Source organism: Leucoraja erinacea, chromosome 40, assembly GCF_028641065.1.
Source record: "Leucoraja erinacea ecotype New England chromosome 40, Leri_hhj_1, whole genome shotgun sequence".
Classification (NCBI taxonomy): Eukaryota; Metazoa; Chordata; class Chondrichthyes; order Rajiformes; family Rajidae; genus Leucoraja; species Leucoraja erinaceus.
This window is the reverse complement of record NC_073416.1, coordinates 2,802,656-2,821,905: the sequence shown is the minus strand read 5'-3', so window position 1 is coordinate 2,821,905 and position 19,250 is coordinate 2,802,656. Positions and strand designations below refer to the sequence as shown.

General features: G+C 51.4%; 1 protein-coding gene across 2 annotated transcripts in view; it reads right to left on the bottom strand.

Annotated features, from left to right (window-relative positions):
* b4galnt1b (beta-1,4-N-acetyl-galactosaminyl transferase 1b) overlaps positions 1-17,853 on the bottom strand; it is a 36,655-nt gene extending 18,802 nt beyond the window's left edge. For both annotated transcript variants that reach the window (XM_055664496.1, XM_055664497.1), the window contains exons 1-6: positions 17,718-17,853; positions 13,689-13,904; positions 11,509-11,685; positions 8,819-8,925; positions 7,442-7,479; positions 104-284 (exon numbers count right to left, since the gene is read on the bottom strand). In XM_055664496.1, the coding sequence (XP_055520471.1) occupies positions 104-284; positions 7,442-7,479; positions 8,819-8,925; positions 11,509-11,685; positions 13,689-13,903 (718 nt within the window). In that variant the 5' untranslated portion in view covers position 13,904; positions 17,718-17,853. The remainder of the gene's footprint in view (positions 1-103; positions 285-7,441; positions 7,480-8,818; positions 8,926-11,508; positions 11,686-13,688; positions 13,905-17,717) is intronic.
* Between the last annotated feature and the right edge of the window lie 1,397 nt (positions 17,854-19,250).

Genomic DNA, 19,250 nt, shown 5'->3' with positions numbered 1-19,250 from the left:
TTCCCGTCCCAGAGGTGACTCTGAGACCCCACCCCCACCTTCCTTCCTGCACACAATATAATTGGCGGCTGTTCTCGGGTGACTTTGCGACCTGTGCACCTACCCGTGTCGGCCGTGTTGGGGTTGAAGATGGTGTTGGTGTAGGTGATGAACTGGAGCTGGCGGTTCAGGTTGTCTACCTGGGCGCTGGAGAGAGACAGGTGCATCTGCCCGGCACCGTCCACCGTCACCTCGTCCACCTCTGCAGCCACGTCAAAGGTCCCGAGCGAGGCCGTCACGTTGACCTGCGCGGAACAAGAGGCGGGAGTGAGTGAGCGAGCGAGTGGCGGGCAGGATGGAGGCCGAGGGCGTCCACATCGCTCTGTGCCCCGTTATGTGTCGGCATCCATGTCTGACGAGGCAGGAAAGTAGCAGCAGGGGCAGGCCACTCGGCCCCTCTAGCCCAACCTGCCCATTCAATGTGCAGATAGACAATAGACTATAGATAATAGACAATAGGTGCAGGAGCAGGCCACTCAGCCCCTCTAGCCCAACCTGCCCATTCAACGTGCAGATAGACAATAGATAATAGACAATAGGTGCAGGAGCAGGCCACTCGGCCCTTCTAGCCCAACCTGCCCATTCAATGTGCAGATAGACAATAGACTATAGATAATAGACAATAGGTGCAGGGGCAGGCCACTCGGCCCTTCTAGCCCAACCTGCCCATTCAATGTGCAGATAGACAATAGACTATAGACAATGGTGCAGGAACAGGCCACTCAGCCCCTCTAGCCCAACCTGCCCATTCAATGTGCAGATAGACAATAGACTATAGACAATAGATGCAGGAGCAGGCCACTCAGCCCCTCTAGCTCAACCTGCCCATTCAATGTGCAGATAGACAATAGACTATAGACAATAGGTGCAGGAGCAGGCCACTTGGCCCCTCTAGCCCAACCTGCCCATTCAATGTGCAGATAGACAATAGACTATAGACAATAGACAATAGGTGCAGGGGCAGGCCACTCAGCCCCTCTAGCTCAACCTGCCCATTCAATGTGCAGATAGACAATAGACTATAGACAATAGGTGTAGGAGCAGGCCACTTGGCCCCTCTAGCCCAACCTGCCCATTCAATGTGCACTTGCTGGCTTACACATATTGAAACATATAAGATTGTTAAGGGTTTGGACACGCTAGAGGCAGGAAACATGTTCCCGATGTTGGGGGAGTCCAGAACCAGGGGCCACACACACACAGTTTAAGAATAAGGGGCAAGCCATTTAGAACGGAGACGAGGAAACACTTTTTCTCACAGAGAGTGGTGAATCTGTGGAATTCTCTGCCTCAGAGGGCGGTGGAGGCCGGTTCTCTGGATGTTTTCAAGAGAGAGCTAGATAGGGCTCTTAAAGATAGCGGGGTCAGGGGATCTGGGGAGAAGGCAGGAACGGGGTACTGATTGGGGGATGATCAGCCATGATCACATTGAATGGCGGTGCTGGCTCGAAGCCCCTGGTTCTGGACTCCGCCAACATCGGGAACATGTTTCCTGCCTCCAGCGTGTCCAATCCCTTAATAATCTCATGTGTTTCAATAAGATCCCCTCTCATCCTAAATTCCAGTGTATGCAAACCCAATCAAGATCCTTCTTCAGACTGAGGAGGCTTCTTCCGTCTAAAGAAGGGCCTTGACCCGGGACGTCACCTATTACAGTACTCTCTCCAGGGATGTTGCCCGTCCCGTTGAGTTACCCCAGCATCTTGTGTCTTTGCCAACTCCGCTACTCAATGCCCTGACTGATAACGGCCAATGTACCAAACACCTTCATTGCGATGCCCTTCTCAGGGAACTCCGAGATCCCTCTGCTCTACAATACGTCTCCGGGCCCTGCCATTCATGTCTTAAAGGGCCAGTCCCACTGCGGCGACCTAATCTGCGAGCTTAGAAGAGTTTGCTCTCGACTCAAATTCGCAGCATGGTCGACACGTGGTCCTGGGAGGTCGCTGGAACTCCCCTTCATGCTCGAGGGGAAGTTCCCAAATACTCAGTTTGGTCGAGGAAACATTTTCAGCACTCTGATAATTTTTCAGCATGGTCCTCTGTGCCCTCCCAGCCCCATTCTCCTGCCATCTCCCCATAACCCCCGTACTAATCAAGAACGTGTCTCTCTCTGCCCGGGAAGGGGGTGATCTTATAGTTTAGAGATACAGCACGGAAACAGGCCCTTCGGCCCACCAGGTCAGCGCTAACCAGCGATCCCCGCACACTGACACCATCCTGCACCCACTAGGGACAGCTTTTACATTTACCAAGCCAAGAGAGAGGGGGTGGAGAGGGGGAGATGGTGGCGGGGGAGAGATGGGGGGGGGGAGAGAGATGGGGGGGAGAGAGAGATGGGGGGGAGTGAGAGGGGGGAGGGGGGGGGAGAGGGAGAGATGGGGGTAGAGAAAATGGGGGGAGCGAGATGGGGGAGAGATGGGGGGAGAGAGAGGGGGGGGGGAGAGAGATGGGGGGAGAGAGAGATGGGGGAGAGGGAGAGATATGGGGGGGGGAGAGAGATGGGGGGAGAGATGGGGGGGGGGAGAGAAATGGGGGGGAGAGAGAGATGGGGGGGTAGAGAGATGGGGGAGCGAGATGGGGGAGGGGGGAGAGGGGGGGGGAGGAGAGATGGGGGGGAGAGGGGGGGGGGGGAGAGAGAATGGGGGGGGAGAGAGATGGGGGAGAGGGGAGAGATGGGGGGGAGAGAGATGGGAGAGAGGGAGAGGATGGGGGGAGGGAGAGAGATGGGGGGAGGGAGAGAGATGGGGGAGGGAGAGAGATGGGGGAGAGGGAGAGAGATGGGGGGAGGGGAGAGGGGGGGGAGGGAGAGAGATGGGGGGGGGGAGAGAGATGGGGGGGAGATGTCGGAAGGAGAAGGAGGTGGTTTGGGCAGATGTAGCAACAGCAAGCAGACCAATAAAGGCGCTCACAGTGGATGTTGAGGTAACTGGCCGTTGCACCTACAGACACTGCCAGGAGCAACACAAGCCCTCGGCCACAAGGCCTGCATAGCACAACGGTGGAATAATGGAGGACCCGTGTGGGGTGGGGGGGGGGGGGGGGGGGGGAATTGCTGTGAGGGGGAGGGGAGGGGGGGGGGGGGGGGGGGGGGGGGAGAACAAAAAGGTGCTTTGTAAAGGGCCTGTCCCCACTTACGCAACCTTGGCTCGCGAATTACGCAAACTCGCGGTCGCTTGAGGCGCACGTGCCGCGCGGGGCCGGTCCCGCTTCGAAGCGCGGAGGCGTATGGAGTTGTGCGGGGCTGGCCCCGACATTGCGCGGGGCTCCGAAATTCCTGCAGTGTCTGAAAATTTTGCGCGGCAACGGCCTGTCGGCACGCAGGCGCATTGCGGTCGTACGCAGCGTCTTGACGGCGTACGCCTAGCGCGTGGCGTTGCGTGATGACGTCACCGCCCGCCGTGGCGCTGCGTGATGACGTCACTGCCCGCCGTGGCGTTGCGTGATGACGTCACCGCCCAACGGCGTGCGACGCCCAAATTCAGTCGGCCCGCCTCCTGCCCAGCTGATTGGTCAGCATGATGCAAATGACATGACCCGCGGACTTCGAGTGAACTCCGCTCCTGTTTGGTCACGCCAAACGCACGCAAGTGGGACAGGCCCTTAACTTTGTCAGCTCCATAGGTCGGCCTCTATTTGTATACATTGTGTATGAAGCAAAGAATCTCACTGTGCCCAGTCACATGAGGCAATAATGTATTCCTGTTGCACACGACAGCAATGTGGGGCTGCTGGTGTCAGCCCGGCACTGATCAGATAGCAGAGTGCATGGGCGGGGAGCGGCTGCTCCGTGAGAGATCAGGAAAAGCCTCAGGGCCGGTGGGGAGGGTTCACTCGGGCAGAGTCTTCAGTGAGAACAGGCCATGCAACATAGTTGAGATTCCTATGCGAAAAAAGCTCGTCGCAATCATTCCTGCTTTTTTCTTTGCAGGGGTGTGTCGGGAAGAGGTCCGCATCACAAACGCTGCAGGTGGCGAGGACTTCACCCGGCTCAGCACGAGGACATCTCCCGGGGCTGAGAATTTGGATTGTTCAGTCGGAAAATGACCTTAAGTCTCACAAGTGGAAGTGGCGACAACTTTGATCGGAGATTCAAGAAGTGTTTGTTCAACCTGGTGAACACACGTTCCCCCATGCATTGCAGGCGTGCGATCAGACTTCCTCTCGGCACACGCCCACGTGTGGAGATACATGGGTGGTAAACAAGTTCGCAGATCACTTCAAGGGAGAGCTTTGAAAGAGGAGAATGCCACAGTTACGAGGCTGAGCAGCTGAGGGCACGTCCACTGCAGTGATTAGACAGAGGCAGAGAGACACGGAACGTTACTTTTCCAAAGTGCCTGTCAAGTCAAGTCAAGTCAAGAGAGTTTTATTGTCATGTGTCCCAGATAGGACAATGAAATTCCTGCTTGCTGCAGCACAACAGAATATTGTAGTCATACATACAGAACCGTTCAGTTCAATATACACATAACTAAGCAGATAAAGTGCAATAGGCTGTTACAGTTCAGAGTCTGTTTGTTGGTGTGTTGACTTGACTTGACGAGGTTTGCATCAGAAACGTCCCACTTAGGCGACTACAGGCGACTAGGCTGTTGCCATATGGTTGCCGGGGTGTTGCCTGTACGGTCGCGAGTCGTCTCCTCAGTCGTAGCGTATTTCTGGTCACCGCTGGATTTTCAACGTGTTCAAAAAAACTTCGGCGACAGTGCGTTTTGACGCCAACGAGCGTAGCTGGACTTCTCCTGCCGTAGGTTGCCGCCGGGCACTGACTTCCATTGGCGACTACCTACGCCAACCTGCGACTGAGTTGCCTCCAGTTGTCTATCACCGACAGGGTCGCTGCTCGTTGTATCTTGTCGCGGGTGGACGCAGGTCGACCTCGCTTGCCTGTGTGGTCGTAGATGGTCGTAGGTGTGGACGTCCGAATGGGTCGCCGTTCGTCGGTAGCTTGCCGTCGCTTGCCGTCGACTGGGTGCTAGGTTGTCGTAGGGGGGGGTCCAGGCAAAGATGAATAGATTCTAAAGGGGTTGGACAGGCTAGATGCAGGAAGATTGTTCCCGATGTTGGGGAAGTCCAGGACAAGGGGTCACACAGTTTAAGGATAAGGGGGAAATCCTTTAGAACCGAGATGAGGAGAACTTTTTTCACACAGAGAGTGGTGAATCTCTGGAACTCTCTGCCACAGAGGGTAGTTGAGGCCAGTTCATTGGCTATATTTAAGAGGGAGTTAGATGTGGCCCTTGTGGCCAAGGGGATCAGAGGGTATGGAGAGAAGGCAGGTACGCGATACTGAGTTGGATGATCAGCCATGATCATATTGAATGGCGAATGGTGCAGGCTCGAAGGGCCGAATGGCCTCTACTCCTGCACCTATTTCTATGTTTCTATTCTGGATTAGTGCAGGTGTCATGAATTACGGGGAGAAGGCAGGAGAATGGGGTTGAGAGGGAGAGAGATAGATCAGCCATGATTGAATGGCGGAGTACACTGGGTCTTCAGACGGATGAAGAAAGATCCTGACCCAGTCATTTAAAACAGAGGTGTGGAGAAATGTCTTGGCTCAGAGGGTGGTGAATCTCTAGAATTCCCTGCTGCCCTTTGTGGACAGTGGATTATCGTGGGCTATTTAAAGAGGCTGCCATTTTTTGGGAAAGATCAGGGAATTGAGGGCCCTGGGGAACGTGGCCTGGGTCATTGATCAAATTGAATGGCAGGTACACAAACAAGCTGGAGAAACTCAGCGGGTGCAGCAGCATCTGTGGAGCGAAGGAAATAGGCAACGTTTTGGGCCGAAACCCTTCTTTCTTAAACAAATTGAATGGCAGGGCAGGCTTGAGGGGCCGAGGGGCCTGTTGCTGCTTCTATGTTCCTGAGTTCTTGTGGAATCTTGAGCAAAACACAAAGTGCAGGAGGACCTCAGTGAGTCAGGCAGCATCCGCGGAGGGAACGAGTTTCGGGTCCGACCCTTCATCGTCAGTCTGATGACTGGAAACGTCATCGGTCTGAAGAGCAGAGGTGTCGCCTGCACGGACGCTGCCCGACCCGCTGAGTTCCTCCAGCACGTTGAAGTTTTGCTTTGCGTTCGTGTTGCGAATGATCAGACGCTGGTCTCTGGTGCCCTCTGGTGTACAGCCACAACACTGCATGTGACTTGCCCCCTGCAATGGTTGAACCATCGCAACCACCGGGTCCTTGTAGCCATGGCCGATGATTCTAGCATAAACCTGATCTCAAATCACCACCATACAAAATCTCCCGTCTGACCAAGGTCACTTAGAAGGCTTAGAGAGTTCCGCATGTCCCCAAGAACTCTCAACTTCTACAGATGCGCCGCAGGAAGCATTTTATCGGGATGCATCACAGCACGGTTTGGGAACTGTCCCTGAATCTGGAGGTGTGTGTGTGTGCGTTTGTTTTCACACTTCTGTACCTCTTGCCCGATGGGAGAGGGGAGAAGAGGGAGTGGCCGGGGGTGAGACTGGTCCTTGATGATGCTGCTGGCCTTGCCGAGGCAGCGTGAGGTGTAGATGGAGGCGATGGAAGGGAGGCTGGTTTGTGTGTGATGAGCTGGGCTGTGTCCACAATTCCCTGCAATTTCCTGCAGGGACTTCAAAGGTAACGGGGAGAAGGCAGGAGAATTGGGTTGTGAAGGATAGATAGATAGAATAGAATAGAATAGAATAGTTTCTTTATTGTCATTGTAACATGGACCATGTACAACGAAATTTAAAATGTCAGCCAGTCAGTGCAGCATTCAAACATTTCTAAAAGCTAACGATACATACACGGTAAAATAATAAAGATAAACAATAGATCAGCCATGATCGAACGTGACTCCACTTTCAAGGAACTACGCACCAGCACTCCTAGATCCCCCTGCTCCACAACACTCCCCAGAGCCCTGCCATTCACCTGTGTGGGAGCCATTCAGGTTTAGGCTAGCTACTGTTAACATGTTACCAGAGCCCTATACAACTGCAGAAGAACCTCTTTACTCCTATACTGAAATCCCCTTGTTATGAAGGCCAACATTCCATTAGCTTTCTTCACTGCCTGCTGTACCTGCAACAAAATGCAACACCTCACATTTCCCTGGATTAATTTCCTTTGACCATTCCTCAGCCCACCTTCCCAAGATCCTGCCGTAATCTTTCACAACCATCTTCATTATCTGCAACACCAGCCACTTTAGTGTCATCCGCAAAACTCATCTGCAAATCGGTCAAAATATCCGACGATTCAGGCACTGTAGGGCTGCCTTCACTCCTCAGGGCCTTAGGACTGGGATTGCATTGCAACGTTGGGACCTCTTTCAATAATCAATAACCTTCATGCAACGAGAAATGAACGAGTGCATGTTATAACTCGACAAGTTGTGATGAGTATGTAAATATCTTACCTGATACAGTTTCCTAGATGGTGCTTGCAAACTTAAACCTATAAAAAGGTAGTGCAAAAGCATTAAAAGTGCAGTTGCATAATCCCGCCGCCCCCCCCCCAGTTCCCCCCCCACCCCCCCCCCCCCCCGATTATTTCTGCTTCCAGTAAGTAAATTCACAAATTCTCCCGAGTTTTCCCCTCCATTCAAACTGGCAGAATGTTCGTAACGAGTTCGTAGGAGGTCGTGGGAGTCTACGGTCGATATGTCGTAGCGGCTCGTTATGCCAGCCGTGGGTACTCGTGGCATCAGGTAAGTCGGGACGTTTTTTTCCAGCCCGATAAAAAATGTCCTCGTGTGACAAAAAAATGGGCGGGATGAAAGAAATTGCAACCTTTTCCTCGTAAGGGGGGCATCGAAATAGTCGTGGGAATTCGTAGACGCACTCGGAGTTCGTGAACATAGTCGTGGGAGGTCGTAGATTACCACGATCTTCATTTTTATTTTTTAGGTCCTTTAAACTCGGCAGAGGTTTTGAGTTAAGTCGTGAAAGTGGGACAGGGCTTTTAGCAACTCTGGGTAGGCTACGTCTGGGCGTCACGGTGGCGCAGCGGTAGAGTTGACGCCTCACGGCGCCGGAGACCCGGGTTCGATCCCGACTGCGGGCGCCTGTCTGTACGGAGTTTGTACGTTCTCTCCCCGTGACCTGTGTGGGTTTTCTCCGGGTGCTCCGGTTTCCTCCCACACTCCAAAGACGTGCAGGTTTGTAGGTTAACTGGCTTCGTGGTTGTGTAAATTGTCCCTAGTGTGTGTAGGGTAGTGTTAGTGTGCGGGGATCGCTGGTCGGTGCGGACTCGGTGGGCTGAAGGGCCTGTTTCCCCGCTGTATCTCTAAACTAAACTAAATGATGCGTGCCTATAACTGAAGATCTCAAGGCCACTGGGAGGCAGCCTGGTTTAGACCACACTGGGTAAAGACAATAAGCTTTCACCCCAGATGGGACTTCAGTGAAGCAGTTCACTCGGACTGCTTGGCAGTCTTTGGGGTGTGGGAGGCAAACCGGAGCACCCGGAGGAAACACATCCGCGCGGTCACGGGGAGAACGTGCAAACTCCACGCAGACAGGCAGCACCCGAGGTCAGGATCGAACCTGGGTCTCTGGCACCGCGAGGCAGCGGCACTACCCGATGCACCAGTCCGTGTGGGAATTATAATGTGGGAAAGGTTTACACGCGACCAGATCCAGCCAGGTGGGCCATTCAACGGCACATCACCGACAGTAGGAGGCCATTCAGCCCTTTGGGCCTGTTCTGGCCTTCGGTGAGATGACATCAGCACCGTACCCACCAGTAATGGGATTCCAGCACCAAGTGGCGCTGCATTGCTGGAGGTTCTCACCTGGTATCACAATGGTTTTGAGGGGCCGCACTTGCAGCCCTTGCACGGGGTACTCCAGCGGGCTGTTGGCTTTCGCGATGATCATCATGTCGGCGGGGGAATGGGACCTGTGGCAAAAATCGGGACAGGGAAGAAAGAGAAGAGGAGAAGCTCGTGAAACGAGTAATTCCCTTCCTTGATGAGAATCCAGAGTCTGGGACACAGCGTGGAAACAGGCCCTTCGGCCCAACTTGCCAACGTTCCCCCCCCCCCCCCCGCTTTGAGAGGTGGGGGACAATCCCTCCCATGTTTTGTTATCCGGACTTTATCAGACGCTTTCTAAGGGCTGAATCGGCCCGTTCGCGGGGCCTTTCAGCGCCCGGCGCGGCTTAAAATCAAACTGCTGCATCGAGGCGATCGAGGCTCCCGATGTTGAAGCCCCCGCCGGGCGATGAAAGGCCCCGCCAACGGGCCGATTCAAGCCCCATGATTCGGGGCGGACAAAGCTGCTGTTGCTGGAGTTCGGAGTCGGTCACCAACCAGGTCAGCTCCCGATGTTACCGTCCACATGGCCGAAGCCTCGTGTGTGCGCGTGCGTGCGTGCGTGCGTGTATGTGTGCGCATGCGCGGCCGCCAATAACTTGTGTCCCCCCCATGTTTTGATAGCGATTTCCTGCCTGCCAGCCTCAACTACCTCCTCTGCCAGCTTGTCCCATCGACCTTTATGGGGATAAATTTAACACTCGAACCTCTCCTATTAAATCTTTCCCCCTTCACCTTGACCCCATGTCTTCTGGTCCCCGATTCCCCTCGTCTGGGCAAGAGATTCTGTGCATCTCCCCGATCTATTCCTCTCATGATTCTCTACATGTTATTGTTGCAAGGTTAAACCTAAAAAGCAACTGTTGTTCAGGAGAGTGAACGGTCTATGCAAAAATGCTGGGAATAATAGTCCCCTGGGGCACATGCATGCAGCCATGTTAATGTGAAAGGCTCACAACTTTCACCTTCAAACTGCTCCATGCTTTGTCGTTTTGTGGCCTTAAAAGGGGCGCCCAAATACTATCAGTGAACGCGGCCAATTGCGAGATTGATGGAACAATGCGGCTGGGTTTCCCCATGCAACGCTGCACTGGCGCTAGCCGCATGGCGTTTCCCCCTCCGGGTGGGTTGCGAGCAGTGGAGAGCGGAGCCGCGCTCGGCGGGGAGGAGCAAGGTCACGGTGGAAACACGCAAGGTCGCGCGGTCGATGTCAGGATCGAACTGGGGGTGGGTGGGGGATGGGTTCTCTGGCGCTGTGAGGCAGCGGCTCTACCCGCTGCGCATCCATGCAGCCCCAAGCTGCAGACAACTAACTGCAGGCAACCTTCTTACGGTTGACAAGCTGGTGCTGCACCAACATGTTTCCAGCTGCCCCTCTACATCGGGGACCTGGGTTGGAGGGTATTGCACCGAGGTGTTGCCTGCAGCCTGTTTCTCTCGCGGTTCACAGACTCGCCAGCCGCCTGCCACTTTTGCGGGCTGGAAGAGTCTGTGTACCACGTGTACATGGAGTGTGTGAGATTGCAGCCACTGTTTGAATATCTAAAGGGGCTACTCCTTGCCTTCTGGCTGCATTTTTCACCCACAATCCTCATCTTTGGACACCCTGTGCGTAGGGGAGAGGGTAGGGCTGAAGATGTCCTGGTTGGGTTGCTCCTGGGCCTGGCCAAGCTGCCCATCCGCGAGTCACGGCGCCAGACGGCGGAGGGCTCTACCCGGGCCAGCTGCCTGCCCCTTTTCCGGGGTTACGTCCGTGCCCGGGTGGGATTAGAAAGGGAATACGCCCTGTCTGTGGGCATCCTGAGGGAGTTCTGGGACCGCTGGGCTCCGCAGGGTGTTGAATGTATCCTCAATAAGGATTGTATCATAATTGTATAATAGTTTAGTATGGATATATGTTGTATTTATGGTGGTGGGTTCTGGCTTGTTTTATTGTAGTGTAAATATTATTTTTTAATAATTAATAATTTTTTGATGTAAAAAAAAAAAAAAAAAAAACAGCTTCCATAGAAACATCGGGGACCTGGGTTGGAGGGTATTGCCCCGAGGTGTTCCCTGCAGCCTGTTTCTCTCGCGGTTCACAGACTCGCCAGCCGCCTGCCACTGTTGCGGGCTGGAAGAGTCTGTGTTTCTCGTCTACATGGAGTGTGTGAGATTGCAGCCCCTGCTCCAATATCTAAAGGGGCTGCTCCTTGCTTTCTGGCTGCACTTCACACCCACCACCCTCATCTTTGGACACCCTGTGCGTAGAGGAGAGGGTAGGGCTGAAGATGTCCTGGTCGGGTTGTTCCTAGGCCTGGCACCCTGGGGGATTCTCGTGACCGCTGGGCTCCGCAGGGTGTTGAGTGTATCCACAATAAGGATTGTATCATAATTGTATAATAGTGGATATATCTTTGTATTGTATTTATGGTGGTGGGTTCTGGCTTGTTTTATTGTAGTGTAAATATTATTTTTAATAATTGAATACATTTTATTGTAATAAAAAAAATTAAAAAAAAGAGTGTAAGCTAGTTATATAACAGTTTATCGTTTGTCGTGTAGTATGGTGGTGGGTTCGGTTTTGGTTTTTTACTGTACTGCATATATTATTTTAATATCTAATCTAATCTAATATTTGATTTAAAAAAAAAAAAGAAAAAAAAAAAAAAGTTTCCAGCCACTCGAACCTCTCCAGAAAATGCTGATATTCCTGTTCCCTCTTTTTCTTCAGTTCCTCCCGCTCGGCCTCTTTGAAGACCTGCTGGAACTGGTGGACAGACACCTGATGGAACAGATGCCTGGCAAACGGCAGGTTCAGCACAGGCTCGACCTTGTCACAAGTGCAGTCGTTCTTTGGAAGCAGCCTACAGAGAGAGAGAAAAAAAATGTCCGAACTCACCCTTACGTGACCAATAAATGGGATGTCCCGTCAGCTCGAAAATAACCATATAACCATATAACCATATAACAATTACAGCACGGAAACAGGCCATCTCGGCCCTACAAGTCCATGCCGAAAAAATTTTTTTTCCCCTTAGTCCCACCTGCCTGCACTCGTACCATAACCCTCCATTCCCTTCTCATCCATATGCCTATCCAATTTATTTTTAAATGATACCAATGAACCTGCCTCCACCACTTCCACTGGGAGCTCATTCCACACCGCCACCACTCTCTGCGTAAAGAAGTTCCCCCTCATATTACCCCTAAACTTCTGTCCCTTAATTCTGAAGTCATGTCCTCTTGTTTGAATCTTCCCTATTCTCAAAGGGAAAAGCTTGTCCACATCAACTCTGTCTATCCCTCTCATCATTTTAAAGACCTCTATCAGGTCCCCCCTTAACCTTCTGCGCTCCAGAGAATAAAGACCTAACTTATTCAACCTATCTCTGTAACTTAGTTGTTGAAACCCAGGCAACATTCTAGTAGATCTCCTCTGTACTCTCTCTATTTTGTTGACATCCTTCCTATAATTGGGCGACCAAAATTGTACACCATACTCCAGATTTGGTCTCACCAATGCCTTGTACAATTTTAACATTACAACCCAGAAAATACAATGTAAATATCCCGTGCCAGACATTACATGTGTAGTAACTCCACACTCTGAGCAACCTCATTTGCCAAACATCTTGGTTTAGTTGAGAGATACAGAGAGGGAACAGGCCCTTCGGCCCTTCCGCACTGACCAGCGATCGCCCTATCCCACACACTTCTATTTACAGAAGCCAATTAACCTACCAACCTGCGCGTCTTTGGAGTGTGGGAGGAAACCGGAGCGCCCGGAGGAAACCCACGCAGGTCACGGGGAGAGCGTGCAAACTCCGTATAGACAGCACCCGAGGTCAGGATCGAACTAGGGTCTCTGGCGCTGAGAGGCAGCGACTCTACCGCTGCGCCACCGTGACCGCTCTTCTTCAGATCCATTCATTCCTTCTCTCCAGAGATGCCGCCTGTCCCACTGAGTTACTCCAGCATTCAGTGTCTATCTTCGGTGTAAACCAGCATCTGCAGTTCCTGCCTTCAACAGGGTCATGTCTGATCCGCCTCAGACCTCATTACTTCCCCATGGATCTTAAATCACAGATGGCTCAAACATGTATCCATACTCCCTCTTTGAAACCCGCAGTGAAGCTGATGGTAGCAAGGCCACGATGTGTCCCACATCAGCGCCTCTGCTTCCTGAGAAGATTACGGAGAGTCGGTATGTCAAGGAGGACTCTCTCGAACTTCTACAGGTGCACAGGAGAGAGCATGCTGACCGGTTGCATCGTGGCTTGGTTCAGCAACTTGGGCGCCCAGGAGCGGGAAAGGATGCAGAAAGTTGTGACCACTGCCCAGTCCGTCATCGGCTCTGACCTCCCCACCATCGAGGGGATCTATCGCAGTCGCTGCCTCAAAAAGGCTGGCAGCATCATCAAAGACCCACACACCATCCTGGCCACACACTCATCTCTGCTGCCTTCAGGTAGAAGGTACAGGAGCCTGAAATCTGCAACATCCAGGTTCAGGAATAGCTACTTCCCCACAGCCATCAGACTATCAGATTCAATTTCAATTTTAATTGTCATTGTCAGTGTACAGTACAGAGACAACGAAATGCATTATTATTATGCATGCTATTATACTATTAAACTCACCTCAAACAAACTCTGAACTGTAACAGCCTATTGCACTTTATCTGCTTATTTATGTGTATATTGAACTGAACTGTTCTGTATTTTTGCTTCCAATATTCTGTTGTGCTGCAGCAAAGCAAGAATTTCACTGTCCTATCTAGGACACATGACAATAAACTCTCTTGACTTGACTAGACTTGGCCAGTGTACTTCCCCGAGTCCACTGGGGCAGCAGAGAACAGACTCACCCAGCAACGATCTCCTTCACCTTGAAGGAAATGTGCGCATATTTGTCCGAGGTCTCCCAGAGTCCGTGTTGCAGAAGGTTCTCGGCAATAGCGGGCATCCCGTACTTCACATCCACAACGTGGTAAGGCTTCAGGGGCCAGAGACAAAGGAAGAAAATCCCCAGCGGCAGAGACACCAGCAGGAAACAACAAAGGGGCTTCTTGACCTGACGCATGCTGGAGGCAAGGAGAAACACATTCTTAAATCAAGCGATCGAAAGGACTTAATTTTACACGGCAATGTCAGCAGCTTGTAATTACATTTGGTAAATTAAATACCACATGTTGTTGGTTAGGGGGGTAACTTGGGAAGTGACTCATTTGGTTCATAGAAACATAGACAATAGGTGCAGGAGTAGGCCATTCGGCCAAAAGATCCTACAGCAAGCAAGCTGGCCTTCATAACAAGAGGATTTCAGTATAGGAGTGGAGAGGTTCTTCTGCAGTTGTACAGGGCTCTGGTGAGACCACACCTGGAGTATTGCGTACAGTTTTGGTCTCCAAATCTGAGGAAGGACATTATTGCCATAGAGGGAGTGCAGAGACGGTTCACCAGACTGATTCCTGGGATGTCAGGACTGTCTTATGAAGAAAGACTGGATAGACTTGGTTTATACTCTCTAGAATTTAGAAGATTGAGAGGGGATCTTATAGAAACTTACAAAATTCTTAAGGGGTTGGACAGGCTAGATGCAGGAAGATTGTTCCCGATGTTAGGGAAGTCCAGGACAAGGGGTCACAGCTTAAGGATAAAGGGGAAATCCTTTAAAAACCGATGAGAAGAACTTTTTTTCACACAGAGAGTGGTGAATCTCTGGAACTCTCTGCCGCAGAGGGTAGTTGAGGCCAGTTCATTGGCTATATTTAAGAGGGAGTTAGATGTGGCCCTTGTGGCTAAGGGGATCAGGGGGTATGGAGAGAAGGCAGGTACGGGATACCGAGTTGGATGATCAGCCATGATCATATTGAATGGCGGTGCAGGCTCGAAGGGCCGAATGGCCTACTCCTGCACCTAATTTCTATGTTTCTATGTTTCTATCCTACAGCAAGCAAGCTAATGGAATGCTGGCCTTCATAACAAGAGGATTTCAGTATAGGAGTGGAGAGGTTCTTCTGCAGTTGTACAGGGCTCTGGTGAGACCACATCTGGAGTATTGTGTACAGTTGTGGTCTCCTAATTTGAGGAAGGCCATCCTTGTGATTGAGGCAGTGCAGCGTAGGTTCACGAGATTGATCCCTGGGATGGCGGGACTATCATATGGGGAAAGATTGAAAAGACTAAGCTTGTATTCACTGGAGTTTAGGAGGATGAGGGGAGCGATCTTATAGAAACATATAAAATTATAAAAGGACTGGACAAGCTAGATGCAGGAAACATGTTCCCAATGTTGGACGAGTCCAGAACCAGGGGCCACACAGTCTTAGAATAAAGGGGAGGTCATTTAAGGCTGAGCTAAATCTAACTCTCTCTTGAAAACGTCCAGTGATTTGACCTCCACTGCCTTCTGTGGCAGAGAATGCCACGGATTCACAACTCTCTGGGCGAAAAACATTTTTCCACAAAAAGCTTGGTCCCAGTGCAAGCAGGGCCTCAGTTTGAACGCTGATGTGAATGCACTTTAGGTATGATGCAACAGAACTGGGATCATTAGCTGTGAGGTGCCTGTGAGGTATTTTGGGCACCTCACGCAAGTTCACAAGTTCCAGGGGCAGAATGAGGCCATTCAGCCCATCACATCTACTGCGCCATTCAACCATGGCTGATCTATCTCTCCCTCTCAACCCCATTCTCCTGCCTTCCTGCAATGAATCCCACAGATTCACCACCCTCCGACGAAAGAAATTCCCCCCTCATCTCTGCTCTAAAGGTACGACCTTTTATTCCGAGGCTGTGCCCTCTGGTCCTAGACTCTCCCACTAGTGGAAACATGTTCGAGACCCTTGCCGATGCCCCCCCCAAGCAGCGACGACACACATCGCTCCAAGCGTAGAACAGGTCCAAGCATAGCCATTGATGAGGCCCAGACTCCAGCCACAGACCCTGACCCTGACGACCGAGGCCCTGGACCCGGACACAAACCCAACACCAGCCCCGGTCCCGGCTGAACGCCAACTACTGATGTCTCCGCTACTTGACATCCAAAGCAGGATGTCAAATGTAATCCATTCAACGTACGAACATGACTCACCAGATGCCATCGGACAGGGAACACACTGTACTCACCAGCACTCCCCGAAACCACAGAACCGATGGCTCCACAGATAGTAAGTCCATTAGACAAGCAAACATTGGCGAGACCTCACCTCGAGCGCGAGATGCAGCGGAAGAGCCAGGGAGCCGTGACGTGGCTTTAGGCCGCAGTTAGAAACATGGTGTACAGCGGACGTCTCAGATGTTAAGGAGAGCTTATAGTCAATAGTTTTGTGGATGAGAAGACCAAATGAAACTAATCTCCTCTGCTGGCACATCTGGTTTGGGAATTGCGCTGCCAAGGACAAGAAGGCTCTGCAGTGAGTAGTGCGTTCGGCCGAACGCACTATGGGAACTTCACTCACCCCCCTGCAGGAACTATACAACAGGAGGTGCAACTCCAGAGCAAACAAAATCATGAGAGACCCCTTCCACCCCTGCAACGGACTGTTCCAGCTGCTACGGTCAGGCAAACGCCTCCGTTGCCATGCGGTGAGAACGGAGAGGTTGAGAAGGAGTTTCTTCCCAGAGGCAATTCGGACTGTAAACGCCTATCTCACCAGGGACTAACTCTACAGAACGTTTTTCCTTCTATTATTTATTATGTAAAAGAATATGTGTGTTATGATTGTGTTTATAATTTGTTTGGTTGTTTTGTTGTTTGTCTTTTGCACAAAAGTCCGCGAGCATTGCCACTTTCATTTCACTGCACATCTCGTATGTGTATGTGACAAATAAACTTGACTTCTTGACTTCTTGACTTCTTGACATGATGCATATCGAAGGTGGACAAAAATGCTGGAGAAACTCAGCGGGTGCAGCAGCATCTATGGAGCGAAGGAAATAGGCAACGTTTCGTCTCCAGAGATGCTGCCTGTCCTGCTGAGTTACTCCAGCATTTTGTGTCTATCTGGAGGGATTATAGAAACATAGACAATAGGTGCAGGAGTAGAGGCCATTCGGCCCTTCGAGCCTGCACCGCCATTCAATATGATCATGGCTGATCATCCAACTCAGTATCCCGTACCTGCCTTCTCTCCATACCCCCTGATCCCTTTAGCCACAAGGGCCACATCTTAAATATAGCCAACGAACTGTGGCCTCAACTACCTTCTGTGGCAGAGAATTCCACAGATTCACCACTCTCTGTGTGAAAAATGTTTTTCTCATCTCGGTCCTAAAGGATTTTCCCTTTATCCGTAATCTGTAACCCCCTGTTCTGGACTTCCCCAACATCGGGAACAATCTTCCTGCATCTAGCCTGTCCAACCCCTTAAGAATTTTGTACGTTTCTATAAGATCCCCCCCTCAATCTTATAAATTCCAGCGTGTACAAGCCGAGTCTATCCAGTCTTTCTTCATATGAAAGTCCTGACATCCCAGGAATCAGTCTGGTGAACCTTCTCTATGTACTCCCTCTATTATAGGCTAAATGGGATTACAATAGATGGGGCATCTTGGACAGCAGGTGGGAGTTGGGCTGAAGGGCCTGTTTACAGTGCTATATTACTCTCTATGGCTCCATGACGCAATGTAGATGGCATGTAATAGTCTGACTGCAAGAATATTCCAGAAGGAACCGTCGAAGAGGATGGATCTTCGGACAATCCTTGTTGGATGTTTCCCATGCAACCTCTGTGCTCAGTGTTTTGGTTTTGTTTAGAGGTACAGCATGGAAACAGGCCCTTCGACCCACCAAGTCCATGCAACCATCAATCACCTCGTTCACACGAGTTCTGTGTTATCCCACTCCCTACAAATGAAGGGTCATTTTACAGAGGACCAATTAACCTACAAACCTGCGCGTCTTTGGGATGTGTGGGGAAACCGGAGCACCCGGAGGAAACCCACGCGGTCACAGGGAGAACACCACACAGACAGCATCCAAGGTTGGCCTCGAACCCAAGTCTCTGGCCGTTTGCATTCTCCTCCTTCCCTCCAAATCAAGGCGTTAGCTGCAGGAAGGAAAAGCATTCTTGTACCAGAGCATTTTTAGTTTTGTTCAGTTTTGAGATACAGCGAGCAAACAGGCCCTTCGGCCCACCGGGTCCGCGCCGACCAGCGATCCCCGCACACTAACACTACCCTACACCCACTAGGGCCATTTTTTTACATTTACGCCAAGCCAATTAACCTACAAACCCGAACGCATGTCTTTGGAGTGTGGGAGGAAACCGAAGATCTCGGAGGTCACGGGGAGAACGTACAAACTCCACACAGACAGCACCCGTAGTCGGGGTGGAAGCCGGATCTCCGGCGCTGCATTCGCTGCAAGGCAGCAACTCTACCGCTGCGCCACCGTGATCGCCGATTTTGCGCTCAATTTGTACGAAATGAACTGATAGATTCTATCTTTGTTTTGGGCAACACGTCACGTGAGATAATTTTGTGCAAATTGAAAATCGGTATCAAAGGGCTCCTGACATTTTGGTACCGAAACATTCACAGCGATGCTGTTTGCTCCTTTTCTCTTTGTGTCCACAACCTTTTTCAGTTTCAACATCTAGTAAAAGCTTTAGAAACATATTATGACCTCAGCCGTCACTGAAATAGCTTCAGTGATGAATCACACCTTTATTCCTATTGCCGTTGTAATGTTTTGCTCCACATTGGAGAAAGAGAAATGTTAATGCTTGAAATGTTGGCTCCTCTAGTCTTCATGTTCTTCATATCCAGCGGGCGATAGTTGGTACAAGGTTTATCGGATTATGAGTTTTTCTATTTTGCAAGTCCAATTTTTATTCTTGGGACGCCTTTAGTTTTGGGTTTTTTTTCAGTTAAGTTTAGAGATACAGCACAGAAACAGGCCCTTCGGCCCACCGAGTCTGCGCCGACCAGCACGCTAGCACCATCCTACACACACACTAGGGACGATTTACAATTTTAACCAAGCCAGTTAGCCTTCAAACCTGTATGTCTTGGGCGGTCACGGTGGCGCAGCGGTAGAGTTGCTGCCTTACAGCGCTCGCAGCGCCGGAGACCCGGGCTCCATCCCGACCACGGGCGCTGCCTGTGCGGAGTTTGTACGTTCTACCCGTGACCTGCGCGGGTTTTCTCCAGGATCTTCGGTTTCCTCCCGCAATCCAAAGACGTGCGCGCAGGTTTGTGGGTTGATTGGCTTGGTGTAAAGTGTAAAAATTGTCCCTAGTGGGTGTAGGATGGGGGTAGTGTGCGGGGATCGCTGGCCGGCGCGGACCCGGGTGGGCCGAAGGGCCTGTTTGCGCGCTGTATCTCTAAACTTGCTAGCGCCCACCGGGGGCTCCAACACCAGGACCTTACATCGCCCGGCGTGGCTTTGAGTGGCCGCGGGACTTGCTAACGCCAGCCGGGGG